General features: G+C 36.6%; 1 protein-coding gene across 1 annotated transcript; it reads right to left on the reverse strand.

Annotated features, from left to right (window-relative positions):
- Window positions 1–1,388: 1,388 nt before the first annotated feature.
- LOC127377454 (antigen WC1.1) lies at window positions 1,389–17,202 on the reverse strand. Its single transcript, XM_051425333.1, has 19 exons — window positions 17,096–17,202; window positions 15,311–15,637; window positions 15,079–15,174; window positions 12,950–13,159; window positions 12,673–12,867; window positions 11,973–12,127; window positions 11,115–11,265; window positions 10,668–10,973; window positions 9,191–9,496; window positions 7,894–8,196; window positions 7,232–7,540; window positions 6,649–6,891; window positions 6,054–6,326; window positions 5,414–5,610; window positions 5,170–5,278; window positions 4,860–5,015; window positions 4,311–4,412; window positions 3,204–3,362; window positions 1,389–3,078 (listed from the first exon to the last, which is right to left on the reverse strand). Exons 1-19 carry the CDS (start codon window positions 17,151–17,153, stop codon window positions 2,888–2,890), a joined length of 3,846 nt encoding a protein of 1,281 aa, XP_051281293.1. The 5' UTR covers window positions 17,154–17,202; the 3' UTR covers window positions 1,389–2,887.
- Window positions 17,203–25,400: the final 8,198 nt, after the last annotated feature.

Consider the following 25,400-nt stretch of genomic DNA (forward strand, 5'->3'; position numbering starts at 1 on the left):
AATCAATAATTCTCTAATTCTAACAATGATAATGCTACCGTTTTTTCTAACATACCTCCACAGAACACTCACTCAAGTGAACTCAAGTACCCCTTCATCAACACCATCATTTATGTTCCAAATGTGTTCAAAAGTGAACACAGTGGATATAACAGATACAATATGTTAATATATTAGCTCAAACATCCAACTGTAGGAAAAAGTAAAAAAACAGATTTTTGACTGGGACTATTCCCTGTGAGGTCCCCCGTAGTCATGATGGGCCTCACTAGGTCCTGCTGGGGAGAAGTGGCACCTGAGACTAAAAAAGTTACCTCTTTCACTTATAGATCACTATGTATCCGCTGTATCTATTTCAGCTTCAGCCACACAGCAGACTTAATCCTACATCATGATCCCTCAGCAAGGCCTCTGACGGCGTGGCTGGGTGTGATGTTAACATATCATACGAGAGCTGCTGCTTACAAATTAGTCCCTTTGGGTGTATCACTGGCTCTGTGATCTCAGTGGCCCTTGGCTAACTCCTGACTAAACATGTGAGGCTCTAGCAGGTCTGTCAATCTCTTAAAAGCAGCACTAGTATGTCTGTCAGTCCCTTACGGATGGCCTTACTTATGTTAACATTTGTAGCGAGCAGCTGCCCCTCTCTCCATGTCTCGCTGGGGGGAAATGTTGAGATTATAGAGAATGTTAAAGTGCATGGAGATGAAACTGTTTGAATGTTTCGAGCAGAGCGGGAGCGTTTGGATTTCTTGCACTGCTTGGTTTTGAGGGGTACAGACAGAGCAAAACACAACAATCAATAAAAGGTCCAGTGTGCCACATTTAGGAGGAGCTATTGGTAGAAATGAAATGTTATATTAATAGATTTGTTTTCATTAGTGTATAATCACCTGTATATAAGACATTTTTTGTTTCCATTACCTTAGAATGAGCCAGGCCATTGGTTTGCCCAGAACAGACAAACCAAAATCTGGCTCTAGATAGGGCCATTTGCATTTTTCGGGTGTTTGGCAGCCACCATAGTTTCTCCCTTGCACTTGGAAAGGGAGGGTGAAGCAACTTCACTGCTAGATGCCACTAAATCCTACACACTGGACCTTTAATAATCAACAAACTGAAATAAATCAATGAAAAATGACTTGATAGCTACATAAGACATTATTGCATTGTTAAAGTAACAGTGAATTTCAGGCAGTCTTGAGTCACTCTACAAATGATGTTTTGTGAAGAAAACGGCTTATTGTGCTGTGTATCAAACTATATATGACATCTATAACATACAGTTTGATACTCAACATCTGAGCCGTTTTCCAAAACCCAGGAGTCTCACAGGCCTTAAAGTAGAGGATAAAACCTAAAAGTGGTAACAAAGAGAATACACAAAGTCTCTGTAAAGAATTTAATGTTTCTACAAAAAACTGCTATTATCACAAGGCTCACACATGCTACAGATATTCCATACAGACATACAAATAATCATTGCTCCAGTGCCATAAGATAAAATAATTGCTGCACGGCTGATGCTAACATGCATTGACTGTATTGAATTTTGAAGTGTAACTTGCAGTAGCAAGATATACAGCAACTTTACAAGAATTAAAAATAACACACCATGAACGACATCATAAGTGACAGTTAACAGGTTTTTTGTTGATGATCACTATATCCTGACAGTACAACATGAGACAGAAAAAATCAGGTTCCTCTGGCTCCTCCTAGTGCTTCTAGGATGGCATTTGCAATAACAATTATCCGTCTCATTTTCTACTGTCAGGATATAGTGAAAGTCTCAGCAAATATGACAAAAAGTAATTTTTGTACAAGGTACCTACTGCAGCTTTAAGTATAATTTGACAACACCTACACTGTTGTTGAAGACACTCAAATAATAAAATATGACAACCAGTGCTAACAGTACATTATAAACATTTTTAATCAATATTTTTAAATGTCTTGCCAAAAGTTAGATAAAAAGTCATACCTGTAAGCTAAATATAAAACTGGAGTCATAAGATGGTTCATATTTAGCGTACACATGAGAGTGATATCAATCTCTTGATATAATAAACTATTGCTGTACAAAAACATGTGTGACAGTGAAATCTCATGTTATACATTCTTACAAAGCCTATAAATTGAAAAATATACAATGTAACCATGTGCTAATATAACCTGAGTTTGCTGTGTCAGCCATGTTATAAGAGGAGTTTGATTCATAAAACATTTATTTCATTTTTTCTTATGGAGCTAATTTTATGACTACTAGAAGCCTTGCTTATATAGTTGTTTGGATTGATTGCAATGGACAGGTACACTGACACACTACTGCAAAAGTAATCTCTCATAAAATATTGCGGAAATGATAGAAGCTTTACTACTAAATATGCGATAAGATAAGATTTTTCTTACATTTTTGCTGAATCAAAAAAACAATATATATGATTGTAAAACATTCTGGGTATGTTGCATACAAGCAGAAAGCAGTCAGTAACTTTAGACAGGAAAAAAAAGAAATGTTCTTATCACTCTACTGTACATTTAACGAGAAATAAATGTTTCTTACCTGTGATTTGATGGCAGGCCAACAATTTGTACATTTAACAATACACAGATAGAGCAAACTTAGTCTCACTGGAGTGTACGCACATCAGCAGTACACATTAGATTACATTTTCTGTGTATACAGGGAACATGTAAGACTGTAAAACATGTCTGTTTGCCTTTTCATAAACGGTACAATCTTGTCTGACTTGACATTGTCAGTATTTCAGATTATGGTTGATTCAATTTCTAGGGATGCAATTATATAGTTTTGCCATTAAAGAAAAAAAAAAGAGGTGGGTTTTGGGGTGATCCACTTTTCCAGATTAGACCTGTTTTTTCCTCACCCATCTTGGCCTGGCACCAGGTAGTCCTCGTCCCCCTTCTGCATCAACCCCGGAGGTGTGGCTGTGACACTTTCAGGTGTGGTTTGGTGGCTGTCGTGGACTTCAGCTTCAGTCTGAGTGATTTCAGGGCCGGCTTCAATGTCATCGTAACTCTCCTGTGGATCATCCACCTCGTAGGTCACCCCGTCTGTTAAGGATAAAAAAAGTTGCATGTTAAAATTTGCTTGGTCTGATTGCTGAAGATGTTATAATTTGTCAACTACTGGCATTTAAACGTGAGACAAGATGGGATTAAACAGGTTCAAAACTTTCCTGAGCTCTGATCTAGGGCGCCATCATGGATGTAGCGGCCTCCTGAGGCCTGAGAGGTCAACGGCAGAGTCTCAACCACTTCATCAATATCATCGTAAGGCAAAGAGGAAGTGCTCCGCGCGTCGCTCTCCATGATGACTTCAGCCTCTGATCTAAACCCTGCATAAACAACAGCAGCAGAACACTTTCACATTGTCCTACTTTACAAATCACATGCCTCGCATTTCCATTATGTAAACATGAAACCATTACAAGGTTTCTGCAGGTTTCAACAGGTTTAATTTAAGAATTTTTAAAACCATTATGAATGCAATACAGAACCTATTTTATGTCCATACTGGCAAAAATAATATGAAGGATATAAAGAAAGACTGCTGGTCGGATTCGTTTTGTAGTTATCACAGCATGATCATTACAATTTTACTAAGTAACTGTAATTACTTTACATAATTTTTAAGACCTGTTAAAAAATTAAAGATATTTAAGACAATTTAAGACATTTCAAGACCTAAAAATTCAGATTATTGGATTTCAGACTTTAAAATCCTGCAGACATTGCTCCTGCAATAAAATAAACTCAAGATATTTTCACCTTATTACAAGTCTGAAAAAAAAAATTAAGAAAAGAGATTAAAATAATGGTAAGAGGTGACACTGAACAATATTACAATACACTAGAATGCAGTCAAAGTGAATTGTGCAAATATCTGTGTCAAAGAAATCCAGTAGTGCATCTCTGGCAGCTACTATATATATAGTATAAAGTAAAATAAGGTATATAGGTATAGGTATGAATATAAAAGATATATATTATGATAATAATAACACTATACAGTAATATTACAATAATTTAAAGTATATATAATAGATATCAAAGAGGATGGAAATATGGAATATAGCCTACATATGATAATATAAAAGCATAATAGCTATACAGTAGTAACATGGTATTATTATATACTAATATAAGTAATAAAATACCATTTAAAATAAATAGTATTATATATTTTAATATTGTACTACTCTTCCCATTGTAGTCATAATACTGGTGATATATAATAAGTACATAAAAATAAAATAAGTGAATGAATGTGTTTTGAGACTCACTGCCACGACTGAAGTCTTCCATTTCATTTGCTTTGTTTGTGACATCCTCATAGTCGCCGCTATCAAACTCTAGGTCTGGTTCTTGTCTTGAGAACATTCTCGCTACATGAAAGAGCATTAGGCATTAGATAAGATAGGATGTTCCTTTAGTGATCCCCCATTTCCCCCTGCGTTAACTGACAAACACCTGTTTCACACTAACGTGATATAGAGGACAGCACAAGTAAGTAAACAACACACATTACAGCTCTTTAGGTATTTTTGTTCCAGCAAGCACTGGTAAGCAGAGCTGAAGCACTGATATTTGAACGCCTTAGAGCTGAAATGCTGGGAAATATTTATTCAGGACAGAAAAAGACTGGCCTCTTGTGGCCAAATGGCTCCAGTTCACCTTTTTTCATTACAATGGGATGATCAGGTTGGTTAAATAGATTCATTTTGTTTTCAGTCTGTTGGAATGGTGCCCTTTTTCAAGGTAATTCATTAAAATTGTAATCATCAATCAGTATTTCATTTTAACTCGCAAACAGAATAGGGTAATATACTCACACGGGACATTCATGGACTTCTTTCCTTTCTTGGCAATGTAGACTCGTACAAATACAACAATCAGTATCACCAGAAACAGAAGAAATCCTACTCCCAGGATAATAGGCACTACGGGGGTTGATTGGGGTTTATCTTTATCTATTATGTCAACATACCCTGAAATTAAACACAGCCACAGTATGCATTTATTCACGGAGTGAGACTGGTACTTGATTCGTTTAGTTATTCTGTGTTCAATACAATACAGAATATACAAAAAGCTGATTCTAATGCTACTTTGGGAACCAGACTTTTTGGAAAGGATGGTTACCTTCACAGTAGATCTCAGCTGGTTTTTCTGTATCACACCGCAATCGATTGACACAGTACTTAATGTCCTTATGATCCTTCGTACAATTCAGTGCTGTTTCTAGTGTAACCTTGAAAGTGAAATTCAAACTTGTCTTTAGAGTAATACATTTCTGTGCAGCAATACAAAATAATAGAGATTTGCAATATACACAAGTGACAACACAGAATAATGAGTGGGACAAAAGTTTAATACTAAGGTTTACCTTTGATTTCTTTCGGTTACTTTTCTGTTTTTTCTGGGGTTTTTTGTCTCTGGGATCACCACAACCGAGCTCTTTACACAGCAATTTGTTAAGATGATCGTTAGATGTTTGGTGACACACTTCTTCCCACTTGTCATTGATATAATTGACTTGAATTACACCTCCACATTTTTCTGTGGTATTGACCTTGACACTGCCTGTAAAAGAAAGAAAACTACTTTAAAAAAGTCTTTAAAGGAATAATTTCACATTTAAGGAAATTATTCCTTCTGGGAGTTACTTGAGAATATCCACAACATCCCCATATCTGTCTGCAAATGGGGAGTTAAAAATATACTCCAACATGCATAGGATAATCAAAAAACTGACAACATCAACAGTAAAAATGTATTACAAATTTAATGGGCAACGAAGTAAATTATTTAAGGTCAAATCAAATATAATGCATAAGAATCACTGGGTAGAAGCAGATATTAACCCTAAAAATGGTAAAACACAGCGAACAAATGTGCTACCTGTGCTAGAGAACACTAATGAATCATGAAGTGAAAACTTTTTTTAGCTAATCTATGACACAGTTTCTCTATTTAAAATAACATTAATGACATTTCTTCAGTCAAGGTGACAGGAGGACACTTACCAACACAGAAAACAGACACCAGTCCACCATCACAATTGTCCTCGTATCTGCTGCATTGGCCAAGTCTGTGGTGGTAGCCCTCACAGCTGACATGGTGGGATTTATCTTGCGTTATTGTTGTTGTTTTAATAGTAAAGTTAATAGCATTGCTGCAGTCCTGTTGTTGACAAACCATGTGTGAATAGTCCAGGTTCCAGTTACTGGAGCACACTCTAATGTTATTCATCCTCACTTCACCACCACATTTCTTTGAAAGTGTGACCTTGGGCTCATCTAGGAAGGAAAGCAGTAAAATAACAAGATCAAATATTAAAGGCTGGATATTGGAGAAAACATCAAATTAATGCCATCAGAGTTACTCTATCGCTTTCAGATAGTGTTGAACACTCTCTGAGCAACCACACAACCAAAGCTAATGAAAGGTCAGTGACGGCACTCATTAAGTAAAGGGGAGTGCTACAGTATGTGGCTGTGGGGAGTTTAAAGCCGCTGATATACTCTGGCCAATAAAATGATTGTGAAGTAGTTGCCAAATTTATACAACTTCAAAGATTCTACGATCATTTGACAGCAATATTGCATAAATCAATTTTACCTTGACATTCAATCCACAGCTGCTCTTTCTGCTGTTTCTGCGAGGGCAACGTTTGACTTTGTTCTTGATCTGATACATATGTCCTGTTTGACTTTAAGTTGCCACATTCCAGATTGTTGCAAAGCTTGTCCATCTCAGTTTTTGTCCAGCCTTCAATGGAGACGGCGTTTCTGCCTGTCTCCGAGTGAGCAAACACAGCTCCACTACAGGCCCCGTCAAATTTCAGCTCCATCTTACTCCAGTCTACAATTAGTAGCAGGGACAGGGGAGATAAGATTCAGGAAATTCAAAACTCACAAAACCTGATGTGATCAGCAAAAGCTCAAAGTCTACATGTTGTGGTCACAAACTGGTGAAGTTAGCTTGCAATGTGAAGCTTGAAAACATTGAGCTGAGCACATCCTAACTTTTCCAACCATCTTTTTCTTTGTGAAACTACAGCTTGTGTGATATTCTCTCTATTTAATTTAATATCTTTTCAGAACATCATGCTAAAGCTAGAATAACTAGATATAATTGTAACAGAGTAGCTATAGGAATAATGAAGACACTGATAAATTTGAGACAAAATCATTATACATACTGGAGCACTGGAGTCCAGCAAGAGGGCAGTCGCCGTGCTTCTCAGAAACAATGTCACATTCTGTTAATGACTTGATGTCACTATTGGAACACTGTATTTGTGTAATGTCATTTTTTATTTTTGATGTAGGTCCGAAGTAGTTAAGCTGTTTGACCGCATGGCCACAGTTCACTTCCTCACAGATGGCATTTTGTGTTTTTTGGTCTTTAAGAGCATCACTGCACACTGGGAGCCACGTGCCTTCATAGTGCACTTCCACATTTCCAGAACATTTGTGCCTGGAAGCAGAAATTCGGGCCTTGACACTGTCTGCAACAAAACCATGAAAGGTACAAAGTTAGAACCATGTGTACTTTTTGTCACTTGTTATGTTTAATGAAACAAACAAGGACAGTGTCATGACAACTGAGTTACAACCATTTCAATTGATCATGTAGCTGTGCACATAAAATTTTACAGTAATGATTAATATGTGCTTATTCCACATACGTTTGTTTCTAACTGTGTTGACAGTGGACGAAACAATGAAAATGTTGTTATTTATTCAATGTACCAAATTTAGTGAAGAATTGCATGAGGCATTTAGCTGACCTGACATTTTATGATAATGATCACATTTTAAAATGTTTTTTGAATATACATAATTTACAAACACTCCTTACCTGAGCAAATGACACTGGCTAGTTCACATCTGAAATTAACGTTTGGACCATATTCATCATTTTTGATGAAGTTGCACTGGCTCAGATTGGTAGTGTGCGTCGTGGTGTGCAGACTCCGAACGATTGGGACAGCTTCATTTTTTTGACTGGAACTTAGGATTTTATTCCCACAGCCGATGTCTTTACACAACATCACAGACTTTTCTTTTGTCCAGGAGTCTTTGCAAACACCTCCACACTTCCCTCCCACACAAACGTTGACAGTCCCCCAACACCCATTGGTCAGGTTCACACTGATAGCTCCTGTTGTGACAACAAAAAGCAAACGGGATGAAGGAGTTGTTTGCAGACTTGCATCAGCAGATTATCTCACAACTACAGCATTTCTTAGACCAGCTGAAGACAAATGCATGATATTTTCAATGTATTAAGTTAGTTAATGCTAGTAGCTAGTAGTATAGCTAGCTATAGCTAATTACAGCTGATGGCTAATGTTAGCAAAGCGCAAGATAACTAGCTGGCCAGTTACAACATAAATTGTTAGATAGTTAACTTAATATGTTGCTTTTATCTTTTTTTTTACCATATTCAAAGCTGGTTGTATTTTCAGCATAGACGAGCTAGCGCACAGCACGGGAGACAAAGGTAAAATATGGAGCAAAGGCACCATGTCAGGATATAACATGCACTATAATGCAACATGTTAGTTAACCAATTATCTTGCTAACTATCTAGCTAATTTTCATCCATTTATAGTTAGTTGCCTAGCTAACATTATGCTAACTTTAACTAACTTAAGATGTGACTATATATGTTATTTTATCTTATAACATCTTCAAATTTGTTTGTCATTTCAACATAGACCAGCCAACACTGTAAAACCAGATCAGTTCATTTAACTCAGAACATTTTGAAACTGATTGCATCAAAATTTTTATGTAAACCTAATTATAAAAAAAACATTCTTGATCAAGCCATTTTAGTAATTTAAATGAATAACTTCATTTTGTAATATTTAATTGTATGGTGAAAATTATTTCTCAGGAATGTTTCTGTTAGTGATTAAGTAGTAGTTAGTAGTTAATCAAGAATCTTTTTTAACCTAAAAGATTGAGTTTGTGGTACTAAAGATTTAGAGTAAAATGAACTTATCTGGTTTTACAGTGTTGCACATTGCATATCTAAGTACAGGAAAGGAGAATGTTGACTGAGGCTTGCTAAACTGTAACTGGAGCAAAGAGCATAAAAGAGCGTGACTTAGGAGGGTCAATTATTTTTCAAGAGCAGCTGACATTACCTGAGCATTTCACAACAGCAATACTGTCATTGTGGTCAGATGGCAGTGTCTTATTTTTTTTACAGTCAAACAGAGACGTGTTGTTGGGATAGCAGTTATAAGATTCTTGCCAAACATTTCTCTTCATATCAGCACTAGGGATGTATTCATAGGGGTAGGCATCCCCGCACTGCATCTGCTTGCACACAGTGTGTGCAGACTCTTGGTTCCATGTGTTGTTAGACCCGGAGAGCCAGTAGGTTTTGCTGCCGTGCTGTATCCCCACCATGCCAGAGCAGGTATTGTTCAGAAATACCACCTTGTGACCTGATAGGGACAAAAAATAAAACCAGTTACGTATTTAGGGCCTGTCCTCATGAATACGTATTTCTCGATTCCGGATAAATACTTTATCGTATCGGCCTCGCACCCAGGCGGATACGGCATTCTCGGGGTGTGTAAACGGTATTTTTTTGGAAACGGGTCCCAGAGTGGGAAAATCCAAAAACGCCGGATTGCCCGGAGTCGTCTGGACGGCGAAAAAGTTTTTTTCCGAAACAATGACGTATTAGCCCCGCCTCTCTAGCCTTTAACCTCAGCTGCCGCCACTAGACGTATCATAACTACAACAACAATGGCGGACTACTACTACTTGTTTGTAAACAGCGCATGCTCCATGGCTTCTCTTCCGGTTTTAGTGTATTGGTGTGGCGGCGTCACAGCACCACATACAGGCCTGGCATATGTACTACAGCGTTTTTGGTTGTTTCAGTGAATCCTTGTGGACGCAGATATGTTTACGGAGACGACATCGTATTGGGTGAGGCTGGGTATTTGTGAGGACAGGCCCTTAGATTGGTGACAGGCTGGCAACTTGTCCAGGGTGTCCTCTTCTTCCTTCACAGTCCATGCTCTATTAGGCTCAACCCCCCTGCAAAAACTTTTTTACTTTTTCCTAAAAATTCTGAAAAAACTGAGATGTAGTTTTAAAGTTAAACAATAACTGAACCCGTAAGTTGAAGAGACACATTTTTTTAAGGAACCACGTCGAAAAATGGTCTGCTCAGGTATTTAGTTGAGTACATTTTGATCTGTGATATCATGTTTGAAATGTGCTGTACTAGTTTAAGTATGTTCTGTCCCCCCAAAAACCCTGCTGAGGTTTTCATAACCTTTCCAGCTGGCTTCTTTCAGGTGAAATTTACAAAGGTTAGCATCTTTTGTTGATACAGTATAGATTCAGATAGCTGGTGAACAAGAGTTCACGAGTTGGTGAAGAGTTAAATGGAGACTGAATATCTGACATTGACATCTAACATCTGAAATACAACTTCAAATGGATGCTAATATTGCTCTGTGTCTGCCGGATGCGGAATTCATTTATTTTTACAGTTACTGGCAAATATATATGAATTAATGCTGCTTTAAAGAAAAGAAAAAAATTAACCATTAGGGCAAAGAAATATGGCGTGTATGGCAAAACAAAAAAAACACTCACCTTCACAGGTTATCATCATTGAATTCTCAGGGCGTGAAGAGCTTGTGGACGCTTTAATACACTCATGTATACGAGAGGCTCCACTGCTGCAGGATACACTTTTAGTCAAGAACTCAGCTGAACCCTCGCTGAATGTTTCAGAGTTGCCAGATCTTGCTCCCCCACAGTCCAGTTCATTGCAGATAATATTTGAATTGACGGCTTCCCATTTTTCTGAAGAAACCCTTTTCCATTTGCCCTCATGCTCTATCTCCACTCTCCCAGCGCACCGTCCAGGACCATCCGCCAATCTCACCTTCACACTCTCTGTAACATGACAGCAAGGAAATTGTCAAACATGAGACACATGCTAAATGAAAGTTTCTGGTCATGGTATTACTTAAAAATGTAATATTGTTATTACGAACAGGAAGACACCATCACCATATAATTGTTGCCATATCTCACCTGCACAGACTACGAAGGCTTTTTTCGGACACTGGAAAGCGTTTTTGTTATGCTTTCCCCTACAGTGCCACAGTGACGACTCATTGCCTGTGCACTCCACATTGTCCATGATGCCACTTTGTGTTCCTGAACGTGTATATTGATCAACCACCTAGAAGAGAGAATTTGTTCATGATTTCAGTATCATGTCAAGGATTTGTACCAGACAGAAAACTGATTGACTCAAAAAGAACACTCAGTTTCGACAAACTACGAATAAGAATAAGAAAAGAACACTGGAACTGTTGATATAGATAAAATATTTAAAAGGAATAGTTTGACATTTTCTGTATTATCCTTATATGCTTTTTTGTCAAAAGATACTACAGACGCCAGCTAAATATGAAGCAGGAATGTGGAGACTGACACAGGGGGTAACAGCTTGCCTAATGGTAAAAAAAAAAACAGCCACCAATCTGCTTGTTTCCTGTCTTTATGCTAAGCTAATCATCTCCTGAGAGTGAATTTTATTTTCTCTCAGCAAAATGTCAAACTATTCTTTAATACATTTAAAGCAAGATGTAAGATGTAACTTTTGAAAAAAGAACTTCAATACACTCAGGGGTTTTGTTGCTACAGCCTCACATGGTCTGCTATGACCAGTAGTTTGTGGTGGCTAATGTTTGCTGTTAGCAAACTTTGAGTAGATATTTCTGCATAGCTGACATTGCTGAGCCAGTTTTACTACATGTACTGATATACCACATTAGCATTTAGCATTACTCTTAAATGTCACTTGTGGCTACAATGACTGCTGGTGAGCAAAAGTTACATAGGCTGGCATGAAATAAAATATTTCTACTAAAATTGAAAACTCACTGCCCCACACTTTAGCTCCTTGCAAACCACTCCAGCAGTCTTAAGGTCCCAAGAGGAGCCGCACACAGGATAATCTGAACCGTTCACTTGAATATGAACTTCACCATAGCACTTGCTGATTTTACGACTGTCCTTCAGAACTACTTGAACCTTGTCTGTGGGAAATAAGAAAATAGGAAAGTGTTCATGATTTTAAAGCTACACTTTTACAAAAATAACTTTTGTTATATTCACTATATAAGTAGTACATGAGACAGATAGTCCTCCCAATGCTGCATTTGCAAGAATCCACCAGACCTGAAAGAAGACAACTATCTTTCTCGGCTCTGATTGGTTATCTTCTTTCAGGCCTGGTGAATTCTTGTAAATGCCATTAGGAGCACTAGGAGGAACCAGAGGAACTTGATTTTTTTCACAGATAATCTGTCTCATGTAACTGTAAGGATACAGTGAAAGTTTTGGCAAATGTGACAATAAGTGTATTTTTTATAAAAGTTACCTACTGCAGCTTTAAAATTGTTCAAAATAGTGGGTCAGTAAAATATGAATGCAACTTAATTAATATACATTTTTTCAATAATATGAGAGAAAACAAGATAATGATGACAAGATTGTTTTGATCTGGAAATACAACAATAAAGTGGTTGCTTTGAGGTTGCTTGTGGAATAGATGTGGTTAAATATGGATTAGCTGAGTTACCTGAGCATTCCAGATGATGTGTCCTACCCTTAAAACTGTTACTGACATTGGTACCACAGTCCATTTGTTTGCACCACACATCAGGAGTGCTTTTGCTGCTGCTGTCAACGGGTTTCCAGCCACCATCCTCCTCCTTTTCAAGCATTCCAGAACAGACACTTGCTTCATCTCCTTTGAGTTGCAGTCTCATAAAACCTGTTTCAATTAACATTTGCTGAATTCACATTCATGTTGCTACACTTGAGTAAACTTATGTGTGTGTGAGTGTGTGATCTACCTGTGCAGATGACAGTAGCAGGGGTTTCACATTTCTGTTTTTCCTTTTGAGCTGCACACTGCCACAGATTAGTTTCATTAAGGCCTGAACAGTCGATCATCATCATCTTTGAGGTTTTTATTTGGCTAAAATCCATCCATTCCTTCTTAGGAATCTCCTTGGATTCACCACACCCAAGGTTTTTACATAAACGATTTGCTTGATCGTTTCCTTAATGTGAGAGGAAAAACACATAGTATGTTTAAAAAAGTATGAAAGCTAGTGTTGTAGGCACCTGAAGATTTAACAAAAATGAGAATTTATTTAGATTTTTTGTTATTTCTAATATTATATTATGTCTGCTACACTGCCAGTTAATACAGCTGGGGCAGCTGGGGCTCAGGAGGTAGAGCAAAGTGTTCCCTATTGAGAAGGTTGGCCAGTGATGGAAAGTAACTCAGTTAATTATGTACTGTATTTGAGCCTTGAGTATTTCCACTTTTTGCTACTTAAATAGTTTTGTTCTACTAAACTACATTTCAGAAGGAAATATTTTAGTTTTTAGTCCAGTACATTTTATTATAGTTCAGTCAGACAACTCACGTTTGAAATGTTTATTAAAGCAGCATAACATATTTAGATTTTGGCGGCTTCGACCTCATCACTCCCCGCAGATATGTTTACATAGAGATATTGGGGAGTGATGCACAAATACCTTAACCCCCAGTCGGAGCCTACAGGTGGATGCTGGGGTGGTGGTAGGGCTTACAGCGCAGCAGGTAGCAATAGCTTGCAAGGCAACAGCGGCATTGACAAAGCAGAGGGAGAGCTGGGAAATTTTGCAGCTTTAATAGACCGCCAGATTAGAAGGGTGGGCTTGGTTAGTGATTATGGAATAAGGCATGTCATTGTGTATAGCAGCGCAGCTCAAGTTGACTGCCTGAACTAGCTTGCAGGCTTTGCTCCATTTACCACGTCACTCACTTTCAGATTAAGATTTCACATAAAAAAAAAAACACATGATCAATTTATAGAATGCATTGTTAAAGTTTGTTGTTTTGTGACTCTTGGGCAAAAAAGGTCTGTTGTTGCATTTTAGATGAGTTATTAGCGGATCCATCAAAGAGAAATTTCCCCCTCTAAACGTCCAACCTCCTTTCATCTGAGTAACTGTCTGAGACTCAGAGACGTACTATTATCCATTTCACCAAAAAAAGTACAAAGTGCAGCTGAACTATTTTTAAGATTTTCCTTTTCCATTAATTACCATACAACCCCTCAGATTTATCTTGTAACCCTTTGGAGGTGCCTGACCCTAGACTGGGATTAAACCTCCTAACTTTTTAGTACTTACACCTCGAGCAGCAGTAAACAGTAAAATGCTGCTTAACCCACATGTGCCCACAACTGAAATTTTTAAATGAAATAAGAGTTTTTCCTATCATGCAGTCTTTGGGACAACTGTTTTCTTATAAAGCGGTTGAAAATGCCACAAGCAATAAAAAATTATTAAGTCCTTATCCATATAAATAAAAATTGCACACACAAATGTAAGAAATTTGCTGTATCTCTGAAACTTCAAGGAGCACAATCAAGTATTTGATATCTTTGAACCTTGAAGTTGAATATCAAAGATATGTGTATATATAGAAAACATTTAATAAACACAATTTTAGTGTTTAATTTTTCAAAAATCCTGACTTTGTTCATGGGTTGATTTTGATTTTTTACACTGATGTACTGTGATATTAATCTCACAGGCACCCTGCATCACTCCATGGTGATTACATTTCATTTGCATTTAATGTCCTAACACTGAGGATACCCTCACACTGCAGGCACAAGTGACCCAAATCTGATTTGGCTGACTCTTAATGGCACACATCACATGGAATCAAATCTTTTCAGTTCTGATTTTTGCAATGTAACCTGAGTGTGAAGAATCATATCAGAACTCATTCGGGTCACTTCAGGAATGTGACCCGTTCACACTGGTATCTGATATCGGCCTCATTTTAAAAATAATGTGAACGGCCAAACAACAAAATCAGATCTGAGCAATAAGTCAGAATTGAGCACCAAGCCTTGCGGTGTAAATGTAGCCAGTAAATCCTGTGGAAGTGTACGTCATGCATGATGCTAACTCTTACCCCAGTTATTAGAACAGAAGTAACCCCTCTCATTGACGCTGGAGTACTTGACCATTCCAGCACATTCATATCCCTCCAGCATTATATTGATTTCATCTAAAAGAGTAAAAACAAGTAACAGACAATTATATTCTCATCATTATTATCATGGAATTGAGAATTTTAAAGGTGTACTTCTCAACATATATAACATATTATGTATCTTGACAAATAAAAAAAAAATCAGCCTTACTTGAACATTTAATCCATTTAATTGTATCTCGGTAGCACTTGCTGACGCCCCAACCAGGATTTTTACAGTTCCACAGTTGACTCTCGTTTCCCTCGCATTTCAATTCATTGAGCCACACTTTGCTCCCCTTAGGTTTTAGTACGTCCGTACTATGATCTCGTGACTCTGGTGACCCACAGTGAGTGCTCCTGCACACCACTTCTTCAGTTTTATTGCTCCAATATTTATCCCCAACGTAGCCTTGGACACCATTATGGTAGATTTCAATGTGGCCTTCACACGGGTTCCTTCCATTCTTATTTCTCAGAATCAGCCTGTTCACATCACCTGGTTAGATGGCAGGAGGTTCGTAGAGGTTTGTAAATATAGGGTATTTGTTTTAAAGTCTTCATGCATTTATTTTGTGAGAATTCTGAGGTTGCTGTCAGTGTTTGCATGCCTGGTCTAAACCTGTTTCTGTTTCTATGGCAAAATTACTTTTGATTGTGAGTAAAATTGTATTAAACTTTTAAAGGTTGTGATCTGTGCTGTAATAAAAAAGGATTATTATTTTTTTTTTACTTCACAAAATATATTATTTTTATTTACAAAGCAGGGTTTTAGAATGATATTTAGATACAATTAATTTATGCTAATATTAAAAACCAAGTAGAAATGTAAATATCCATATCCAAATATCAATATTTATTTTTTGTTTGTTTTTGTAACTTTGTCTATCTATGTTTTATTAAAACTAAATTCACAAAGTCATGAAATTCTGAACAGCGGCAAGATCTGGTATTGGACCGGGGGGGGCGTTTTCTGGTGATGGCGTTGCTGCCGTAATAGCTACAGCTTTAATAACATCAACAAAATCTATGAGACAAATCTTTCATGGCAACGTGGTGTCAATTCTTCTTTTAATCAAAATCTATTAAAGGTTGCATCAGAATTTATTCAAATATCACACAAACTGTTTTACACAGACTTAAACATAATTTAAATTTTTTTAATAAAAACATTTTATTTTATTTTTTATTTTAATTCTCCTGATTTAACTTCTATATATAGAGACTTACCTGTACACTTCTTAAATCTCAATTACTTTGTCAGAGACAGGATGTGTGTTATGACTTTTGGGATGGGTTTCTTTTTTTTTTTACAAATCAAGAAAATTCAGCAACTAAATATTTTTCAACACTAGACAGCTCTAGGAGTATACCATTTTTCAGAGTAGCATTAAATCCAGATTTTTTGATGAATCATTAATCAATTATTTGGTTTTATTATTATTAGTATTGATGTTTTACCTGAAATGAAAATACGCTAACCTAGCTGAATAGTCCAGTGTCATCCAAACTAATGCTGACAAAACTGTAACAATATTTTTTCTGATTGCGAAACTGTAAGAGTATTTAATTTAGGTTTTTAAAACCTCAACAAGGATGAATTGTGTCAAACTGAACTCTTTATGAGGTTTAAGCAAACGCTATGCTGAGACTGGAACCTGGTTGCTATATTGCTGCTTATAGACATAATTAGAACAATTACTTACAGAACCCCTTATCTTTTACTTTCAGGAAATGACAAAAAATAACAATTTTTTGATTCAGAGAGACATTTCCGGCAGCACCTGCTTGTGCTTACCTTCCAAAAATAGCTAACATTGACTTAAATATAGTTTGTGGAAAGGTTGCAGGTTTACAATGAAACCCTCAAAACCTCAAAATGTGTTAAATCAGGCAAACCACTGTTCATTTCAATGCAAAAACACAGTTAAATCTGAAGAGAATAGCTGTAACTTGCCTTGTAGGTACACCAGCTCAATGTGAGCTATGTAGAGGAGGAGAAGGAGGAACCACATCTTCACCACAGCTCATGACTAGAGAGTGAGGCAGATGAATGAGCCGCTCAGCTTTATATCGCCAAGGATGCGCCCACCAAAAATGGATATAAGCTGTTACATGTACATGTATATCATTCAGAGCAAGACTCACAAATACAGTCTCAGAATGAAAGAACGCTGACAAAACTGACAGACAGTATATGGAGGCTCTTACTATTTATAAAACTATTTGTCATTTGTGTCCAAATGATTCCTAATCAGACATACAGTATATCTGAATGGATTTACGAATAAATCAATGGTTGAAGGGGGAAAAAAGGACAGGTCATATAATAAATAAGTGAACACAAATAAGAGACTAAGTGGTACAAGTGCAAAAACATGTGTGGGCAGTAAGAAATGTTTTAGACATGCTACAGATTCAAGAGATTATTACATTGATGGCTGTTGATAGATTGTAAGGTGCATATAAAGGTTTGTACATTTTATCTTTTATGTACATCTGTTCATGCTTTAATTTTCTCTTTGACTGCACTGGAAGGTATTAACATGTTATTCTTTTGAGATGTACAATTTAAGTTTTGATGTTGACTTGAATTAACACCCATGAAATAAATCAATTTATATTCTCCTAATATCTGACTCAATCATCAGACTATATTCATACCTGAAGTCTGGTGTCTTAAAAGATTCAAAGATATTCAAAGTTGCCTCTGAATAAAATGTCTTCTGGTAAGATCACAAGTATTTCATTAATTACACTATATATATATATAATTCAACTAATTCCCAATTGTTGATTTAAAACAAAAAAGATATTTTTTTAAGTACAAGAAAACAAAATTTGTACCTCTTTCTTAGCGGGGATCCCACCACATACATAGTGGTGTGCGATACTTGGGCAATAGTTGAAAATGAACCTTCTTCAAACCCCTGTACCCCCTTTACCACATTTAAAACTAAAACTTAAATAAGAAATAGAATTTTAAAATGTTTGACATGACTGCTCAGCAAAAAGCAGTTGTGATTGCAACAATTACATTGTTGATGACATTGTTCCCCAACAATGTAACTGTAAACTCATTGTATAAATATCACAAAATAAAGAAATACATTACTCTGTAATAAAGAAACATGATAAAATGAATTAAAAAATGAACTACCTTTTGGGGTTTCTTTATACTGAGATCTTAATCATTGTGTTTATAACAGACAACATATCTTATAGTTGTCTTAAAACTGATGCCAGTATCATTAATATGATCTGTCTTTAATACAGTTATTTTAAGTGTCAATCTCTTCCAGTAATCCTGACATCTAAGAACTACAAAGATTCAGCTTTAAGGAGCGATACACTCTGCAGTCATCAAGGGAGCCAAATGTCAACTTACATCAGAGAAATGTCAAGCTATTAATATTCTTAGAAACAAATGATTAATTTCCTTAGAAATAAGGAGAGAAATACTACGATACTCCTGCTGCCTATTATCAATAACATTTAAAAACTCTGATAGTGATAGAATAATGTCTGGCTTCCTCAACTGAGAGATCAAGACAATTTTAAATAGGAACTTTGAATAGTATGAGGGTAATGACATTTAATGGAAAATCTAATTTACGTTGACATTTCTTGAGGCAGAATCTCACACACACACACACACACACACACACACACACACATTTTTCTTTTTCATTTTTTAAACAAATAACGCAGAAATAAATTCTCATCGGCTGCATTCATTCAGCCAGGACATCTTTGCGTGGGCATATTTAAGGATATTTCACAACATCGGAATACCTTTTTGAATGTGATCAAAACAAAAACACAGTCACCCAAACAGTTAAAGGAAACTGATAGTTGTCCATGCGTGCAGACATACAGTATGCTGTATAACCATAGCCAAAAAAGCGAAGGTTAGACTAATAAATTATTCATTTATTTATTCATATCACATTCATTCAATTTATAAATCAACAGGGGTTTCTGGTAACATTGTAAACTTTGTGTTAACATTTAACCTGTCTGCCATGCTCCAATCTCCAATGTGAGGATGTTATGTACCTTCAACTAAGTCGCACTTTCGACATCCCTCGCTCTGATGGCTCGTTCACACTGCCTTTGTGAGCGAAGTGTGTGCGTGGCGGATTGTCTAGGAGAGGTGAAGTCTGGCCTATTTTTTTCACGAGCTGCAGGTGGGTCCTAGCATGATAGACAGTGAAAAGGGTCTGTTCATAAAAACCTATATACCCCGTAGACAATATACCAGCAACATATACATCTTTCACTACAGTTTCAATGTCTATATCTGTAGAATATGTCACAGACATGGAAAAAAAATATCTTTATCTTTTAAACTCAACACCTCCTGTATCAGAATTTTCGGTATCGTAAAATCCCACCACCATTCCGGGACGATGGGTACAATGCTTTCACATGTCATTGTCAGGGTTCAATGACACAGTAGTATGTGTGTGTGTGTGTGTGTGTGTGTGTGTGTGTGTGTGTGTGTGTGTGTGTGTGTGTGTGTGTGAGAGAGAAAGACAGCAGTGTCGAAGTTGTATTTTTTCAGGCTTTGTCTACCTTCCATCATACATTTAGATAATTTATTTCAACACAGTATAACATCACACAAGTCTTGTTGTTCAAAACTCTGAATAAATAACTTCTAACTTAACAAAAAGTAATGGTTCAGGACTCACCTGATCCAGCCCTAACTATAAGCTTTATCAAAGAGGAATGTCTTAAGCCTACTCTTGAATGTGGTGAGGGTGTCTCCCTCCCGAACCACAACTGGAAGCTGTTTCCACAGGAGAGGAGCTTGGTAACTGAAGGCTCTGGCTCCTGTTCTACTTTTAGAGACTATAGGAACCACAAGTAGCCCTGCATTTAGAGAACGTAGTGTTCTAGTGGGGTAATAGGGTACTATGAGCTCTTTAAGATATGAAGGGGCCTGACCATGAAGAGCTTTATAGGTGAGGAGGAGGATTTTAAATTCTATTCTACATTTCACAGGGAGCCAGTGCAGAGAAGCTAGTACAGGAGAGATGTGATCTCTTTTTCTAGTTCCTGTCAGTACTCGTGCTGCAGCGTTCTGAATTAATTGGAGCGTTTTAATGGACTTATTGGGGCAACCTGATAATAAAGAGTTGCAGTAATCCAGCCTTGAAGTAACAAATGCATGGATTAGTTTTTCTGCATCTGTCTGTGATAGGATGTGTCTAATTTTTCTAATATTACGTAAATGAAAGAAGGCAGTCCTAGAGGTCTGCTTTATGTGGGAGTTAAATGACAAATCCTGATCAAAGATAACTCCAAGATTCCTGACAGTGGTGCTAGAGGCCAAGGTAATGCCATCTAGAGTAACTATATCTTTAGACAGTGAGTCTCGGAGGTGTCTGGGGCCAAGTACAAGAATTTTACTTTTTTTTTAGTTCAGCATCAGAACCATTAGGCAGCAAGTAAACATTTTATCCTCAGAGTTGATGTGTTAGAAGCAGGAAAAATGGGCAGCATGAGGATTTGAGCGACTTTGACAAGGGCCACATTGTGATAGCTAGACGACTGGGTTCTTGTGGGGTGTTCCCGCTCTGCAGTGGTTAGTACCTATCAAAGGTGCTCCAAGGAAGGAAGAGCTGTAAACCAGAAACAGGGTCATGGGGGTCCAGTGAAGGCTGGCCCGTGTGGTCCTACCCAACAGACGAGCTACTGTAGCTCAAACTGCTGAAAGAGTTAATGCTGGTTCTGATAGAAAGGGGTCAGAACACACAATGCATCACAGATTGTTGGTATGGGACTGCAGAACATTGTGACCACCAGGGTGCCCAGCTGGTCATAATGTTATAGCTGATCGGTGTGTACCTAAAAATGTTTCAGCCATGAAACAAACTTCTTCACTGTCAATCAAAAAAATGACAACTTCATGTAGCTGGGGTCAGATTTTACATGTGAACGGTGCCTGGATGTGGACTGTGGTTACAGGTGCAAACTGAAATATATAGCAGAGCTGCACAGGGCTGTGGCTTTGTGGCTGCAGACTTTGCAGAACTGTAACACACCAAGTAAAAAGCAACACCTTGCTACAGAATGCAAAACACAAATTAGAAAAACTACTCTTAAGTGCCCTTTAGTTAGTTGCTAAAGATGCGCTAAGAATGCTAAGCGCCCTCAAAAGACTAACCTCCAACTGGTACTGGCACTGAACCAGTAAAACACTGGGTTTGTACTGAAAAAGTTAATCTGGCAAGACACTCAGCTTACACTCGGCTCAGGGGCTCCCACAGCATTTGCTTTTTTTAAGCTCCATTTTTTCAGGTGGCGTTTCTCAGTGGTGGAGGATTTATTCAGATCCCTTACTTAAGTAAAAGTAGTAATTCTACACTGTAAAATGTAACCAGTAAAAGTCCACTGAAAATGGTAATATTATTAAAATATTATTTGAAGTGTCAAATGTAAAAGTAGTCAATGGAGACAAATAATCACTATGAGTGTTATACTGTTATTATTTCATTAGATTATTAATACTGATTGTGTAAGTAGCATTTAACTGTTGTAATTGGTCGCGTTTGAGCTAATGTTTAATTATTTAAATACTATTTCTTTGTTAAGTTTACAACAATTCATCAGTCTGGACTCTTATATTTCCAAGTCAAGTTAACGTACTTGAGTATACTTAAAGTATATATACCCCCTATTTAGCATTTATAAGCTGTATATACACATTACATAACAGTTTTTTACACACTGCAGTATGGTTGTAGGAAGACAATAATTAAAGCTCTTCATGTGGGCACCCATAAGCGGGGGCTGCTATAAAAAACAGATAATGAATGTCAGTATAGTAAAAGACAGTTGTAATAATATAAAATATGTCTCCAGGAAAAGTTATAACTGTTGAAAATCCTGCATATTAATAAACTTAAAGTGCACTTATCTGTATACAACTACATTGCAGGGCGCTATACACCATTTATAAAATATTTTGATACTTTCATAAATGCTAAATAGAGAAATTAAGGTGAAGTACAAGCTGTATTTATTTATGCTTATTCACATTATTCACATGCCTACAAGGTGAGATAACACTGTGCTGTCTTTTAAAATACATGTAAAACACTTTTTGCTTTTATTTTTCTATGTCCTGTAGATCATGAATATCTTTATTTAATTTCTGTATCCAAAAATACTTATCCTATTCTTTTCTTAACAAAATAAATAAATAAAATAATTGTAGGACATTTTCTTTGTAAATTGTATATATAACAATAATAATACTAATAATAATAGCAATAATAATAATAATAATAACAATAATAATAATAATAATAATAATATACTTATACAAAGCTTATTGATTCATTTGTGTGTCTTACTATTTTTTATTGGTCAACTGTTATTAACAAGTTTATTATCATTTTATATCATCTTTATTTTTTGCTTTTTAATAGTTTTAATTCTTATTACCTTTTACTGGGCAGTTGCTGATCTTAATTATTTTATTGTATTTTAACTCACATTTATTTTTATGGGTCTGTTTTAAATGTGTTTACGTAATGTTTTGTCTTGACACTATCCACATTTTGTTTTGTGGCTGCTACTTGCTTGGTAGCTCACGCCCTTCGCAGCACATTGCGCTTCCACCTTGAATGAAACGTACTATATGAATAAAGTTTTGCTTGCTTCATTAATTTAGTAAATTTTATAGATAAATTAAGTTGCAGCTTCACATGTTAGTGCTTCTGACAGTGAATTATTATTTTGTGGCTGTGCAAATGTTTGTATTTCTAATGCAGTTTATTGGGTTTAAAGCACAGACTCAAGATCAAGATGCACAGTATGGTATGGAAATACTACAGTCTGTACATATGGTATTAAAAATAAACTATGTCTAATACATGGAAAGGGTTTTTATGTATGCTATGATAAATGTATGCAGGTGTCTGTTGTGCCCCCTTTTTGATTATTGGTACAAAAGTTAGACACAGCCCAAATGTATAAAGTTCATCTAATAAAACTGATTTCTTTACCAACTATTACTTGAATGCAATTTAATCTTTTAAACATTAGTTGCTGTCTTGTTCAAATATCCATGACTCAAAGAAGAACAGTTATTTAAATTGGTACGAACTGTGTGAAATATTACGGGAGAACATTCTAAACATTTGATCTCACCGTGACGTGTAAGAGAGTAAGAGTTTTGACCACGCATTTTACACTTATCAGTGAAGCGATCAGAGATTAAGTGTAACTGACTCCACCAGCGGAGCTCGCTTAGCAGAAATAAAGCCACAAACCTCTGGGTTGTGTTTTTGAAACCAAATCTTCTATCTAGGCAGGAAACAGTGATCTCACGCGTGCTTCTGCCTCGGATGTTTTCTCAGGAAACAAAAAAAACGATCAACTACTAACTGTGTTTATTAGAGGTTTTTTGAAGAAAAAATAGTTGCGTACATGAGGGCCTGTTATTTATCTATAATGCTGCTTTGACACTGGAAATCTGTGAATTTGTATCAAGTATTATCTGTTTTCATCAAACCCTCAACGGCAGCCATCCTGTGCTCAGGGTCTCATAGTGCGACTAGAATACACAACCCTCAGTGGTCCTGCACACTTTTATGTCCCACAACGGTGTGACATTTATACCAGTGGGAATTTAATGCACAAACCAAGAGATGAGTTTCCACTGGCAGTTTATCAAACAAGAGCCACTGTTCATGTTATAATTACATCCTCCCAAAAACTAATGAAATTGCTGTGTTTTCATCTTGTTTGCAACTTATTGGATAATTGAGCAGAAAAACTACGTTTAGTCTTTAAGGGGGGATTACCACAGTGTATCATTTATTTGAGCAAATCCCATGAAAAGACCAAAACTGGGGCACACTAGCTCACCTGCTAGACCAATTCCAGCCTGCAGCCCTTTGCTGCATGTCATCCCCTCTCTCCATCCCCTCTTTTCAGTCTCTTTAAAACTGTTGCTTTTCAAATATAGGGCAACAAAGGCTGGAAGAAAATATTTATGTGAATTTATGCTACAGATGCGTATTGTCATCTACATCACTGAGCCACACCGTTGCACTGGCTGACAAAGTTCCTTCACTAACTAAGACACACACACTCCATCCTGCTGCTGGAAATCTGTAGCTAAAAATGTTTCCTTTAAAAAAACTACATTACCCAGCTGCTGTAGGATATTATTTATAGTTTATATTTGTGACCCCTTTTTAATGATTTTACGTCTTTGGTACAACCTTATGAGCATTGAAAGAAAGTTGGGTGTGAATTCAGATGCTGATCTTAACTCCCAGGAGCACATATCTGATATCTCCAACACTGCCTCTTATCATCCTAGAAATATATCTAAAGTGAGAGACTTCCTATTGCAGTCAGACTCTGAAGAAAAGCTGGCCCATGCATTTATTTCCAGTGGTCTACATTACTGTAATGCACTTTTTGCTGGACTGAGAAAGCCTTATTCAGAATGCTGCACCCACAGTAGTAACTTAAACTAAATGGTTTGAACACGTCACTCATATTAAAGTCCTCTTCACTGGCTCCCAGTAACACAGAGAATTGATTTTAAAGTACTTCTTGTTGTTTTTAAATCTATGTACGGCTGAGCTCCTCCCTATGTTCACTGAATACAAACAGGACAGAATCTTTAGATCGTGAAGTAAAGGTCTCCTCACTATACCGAGAGTAAATGCTACATCAGCTCATCATTTTTTCTAAGCTTTAAGTTAATTTTTAAGTGTGTGTTTAACAGGCAACATATTCATTTTAGAATCAGTATTCATTATATTTCCCTTTCAAATAACAATAACCTTCTTATTCCCTTGTTATTGTAATATCTTCTTATCTTCTTATCTAGGTTTTTGTCATGTATGATATTTCCCTTTTTTCTTTCTTTGTTTTGTCTGAAGCACATCGAGTCTGCGCCTGTGGTATGAAATGTGCTATATAAATAAACTTGACTTGACTTCAGTAAGAACCAAAGGGCTCAGGGCTGAGAGGCACTGACGGCGTACGGAAGTCATATAATAACGGAAAAGCTAAAGACCTACCTTTTTGCCATTGCTTTTAATTGTTTTGTATTTTTAAATCAAATACATTTTTTGGGTTTGTTTCTTTGTTTCATTATGGGTGATTTTGATTGCTGGTTTATTGTTTTCACTCTGTTTATTGCCTGTATGATTTTATTGTTTTTATTCTTTATGCTTTTCCTTGCTTACTTTTATCATTTCTACCATCTGGCTCTTGTTTTTTTG

This window comes from Dicentrarchus labrax, unplaced genomic scaffold (genome assembly GCF_905237075.1).
Source record: "Dicentrarchus labrax unplaced genomic scaffold, dlabrax2021, whole genome shotgun sequence".
NCBI classification, from domain to species: Eukaryota; Metazoa; Chordata; class Actinopteri; family Moronidae; genus Dicentrarchus; species Dicentrarchus labrax.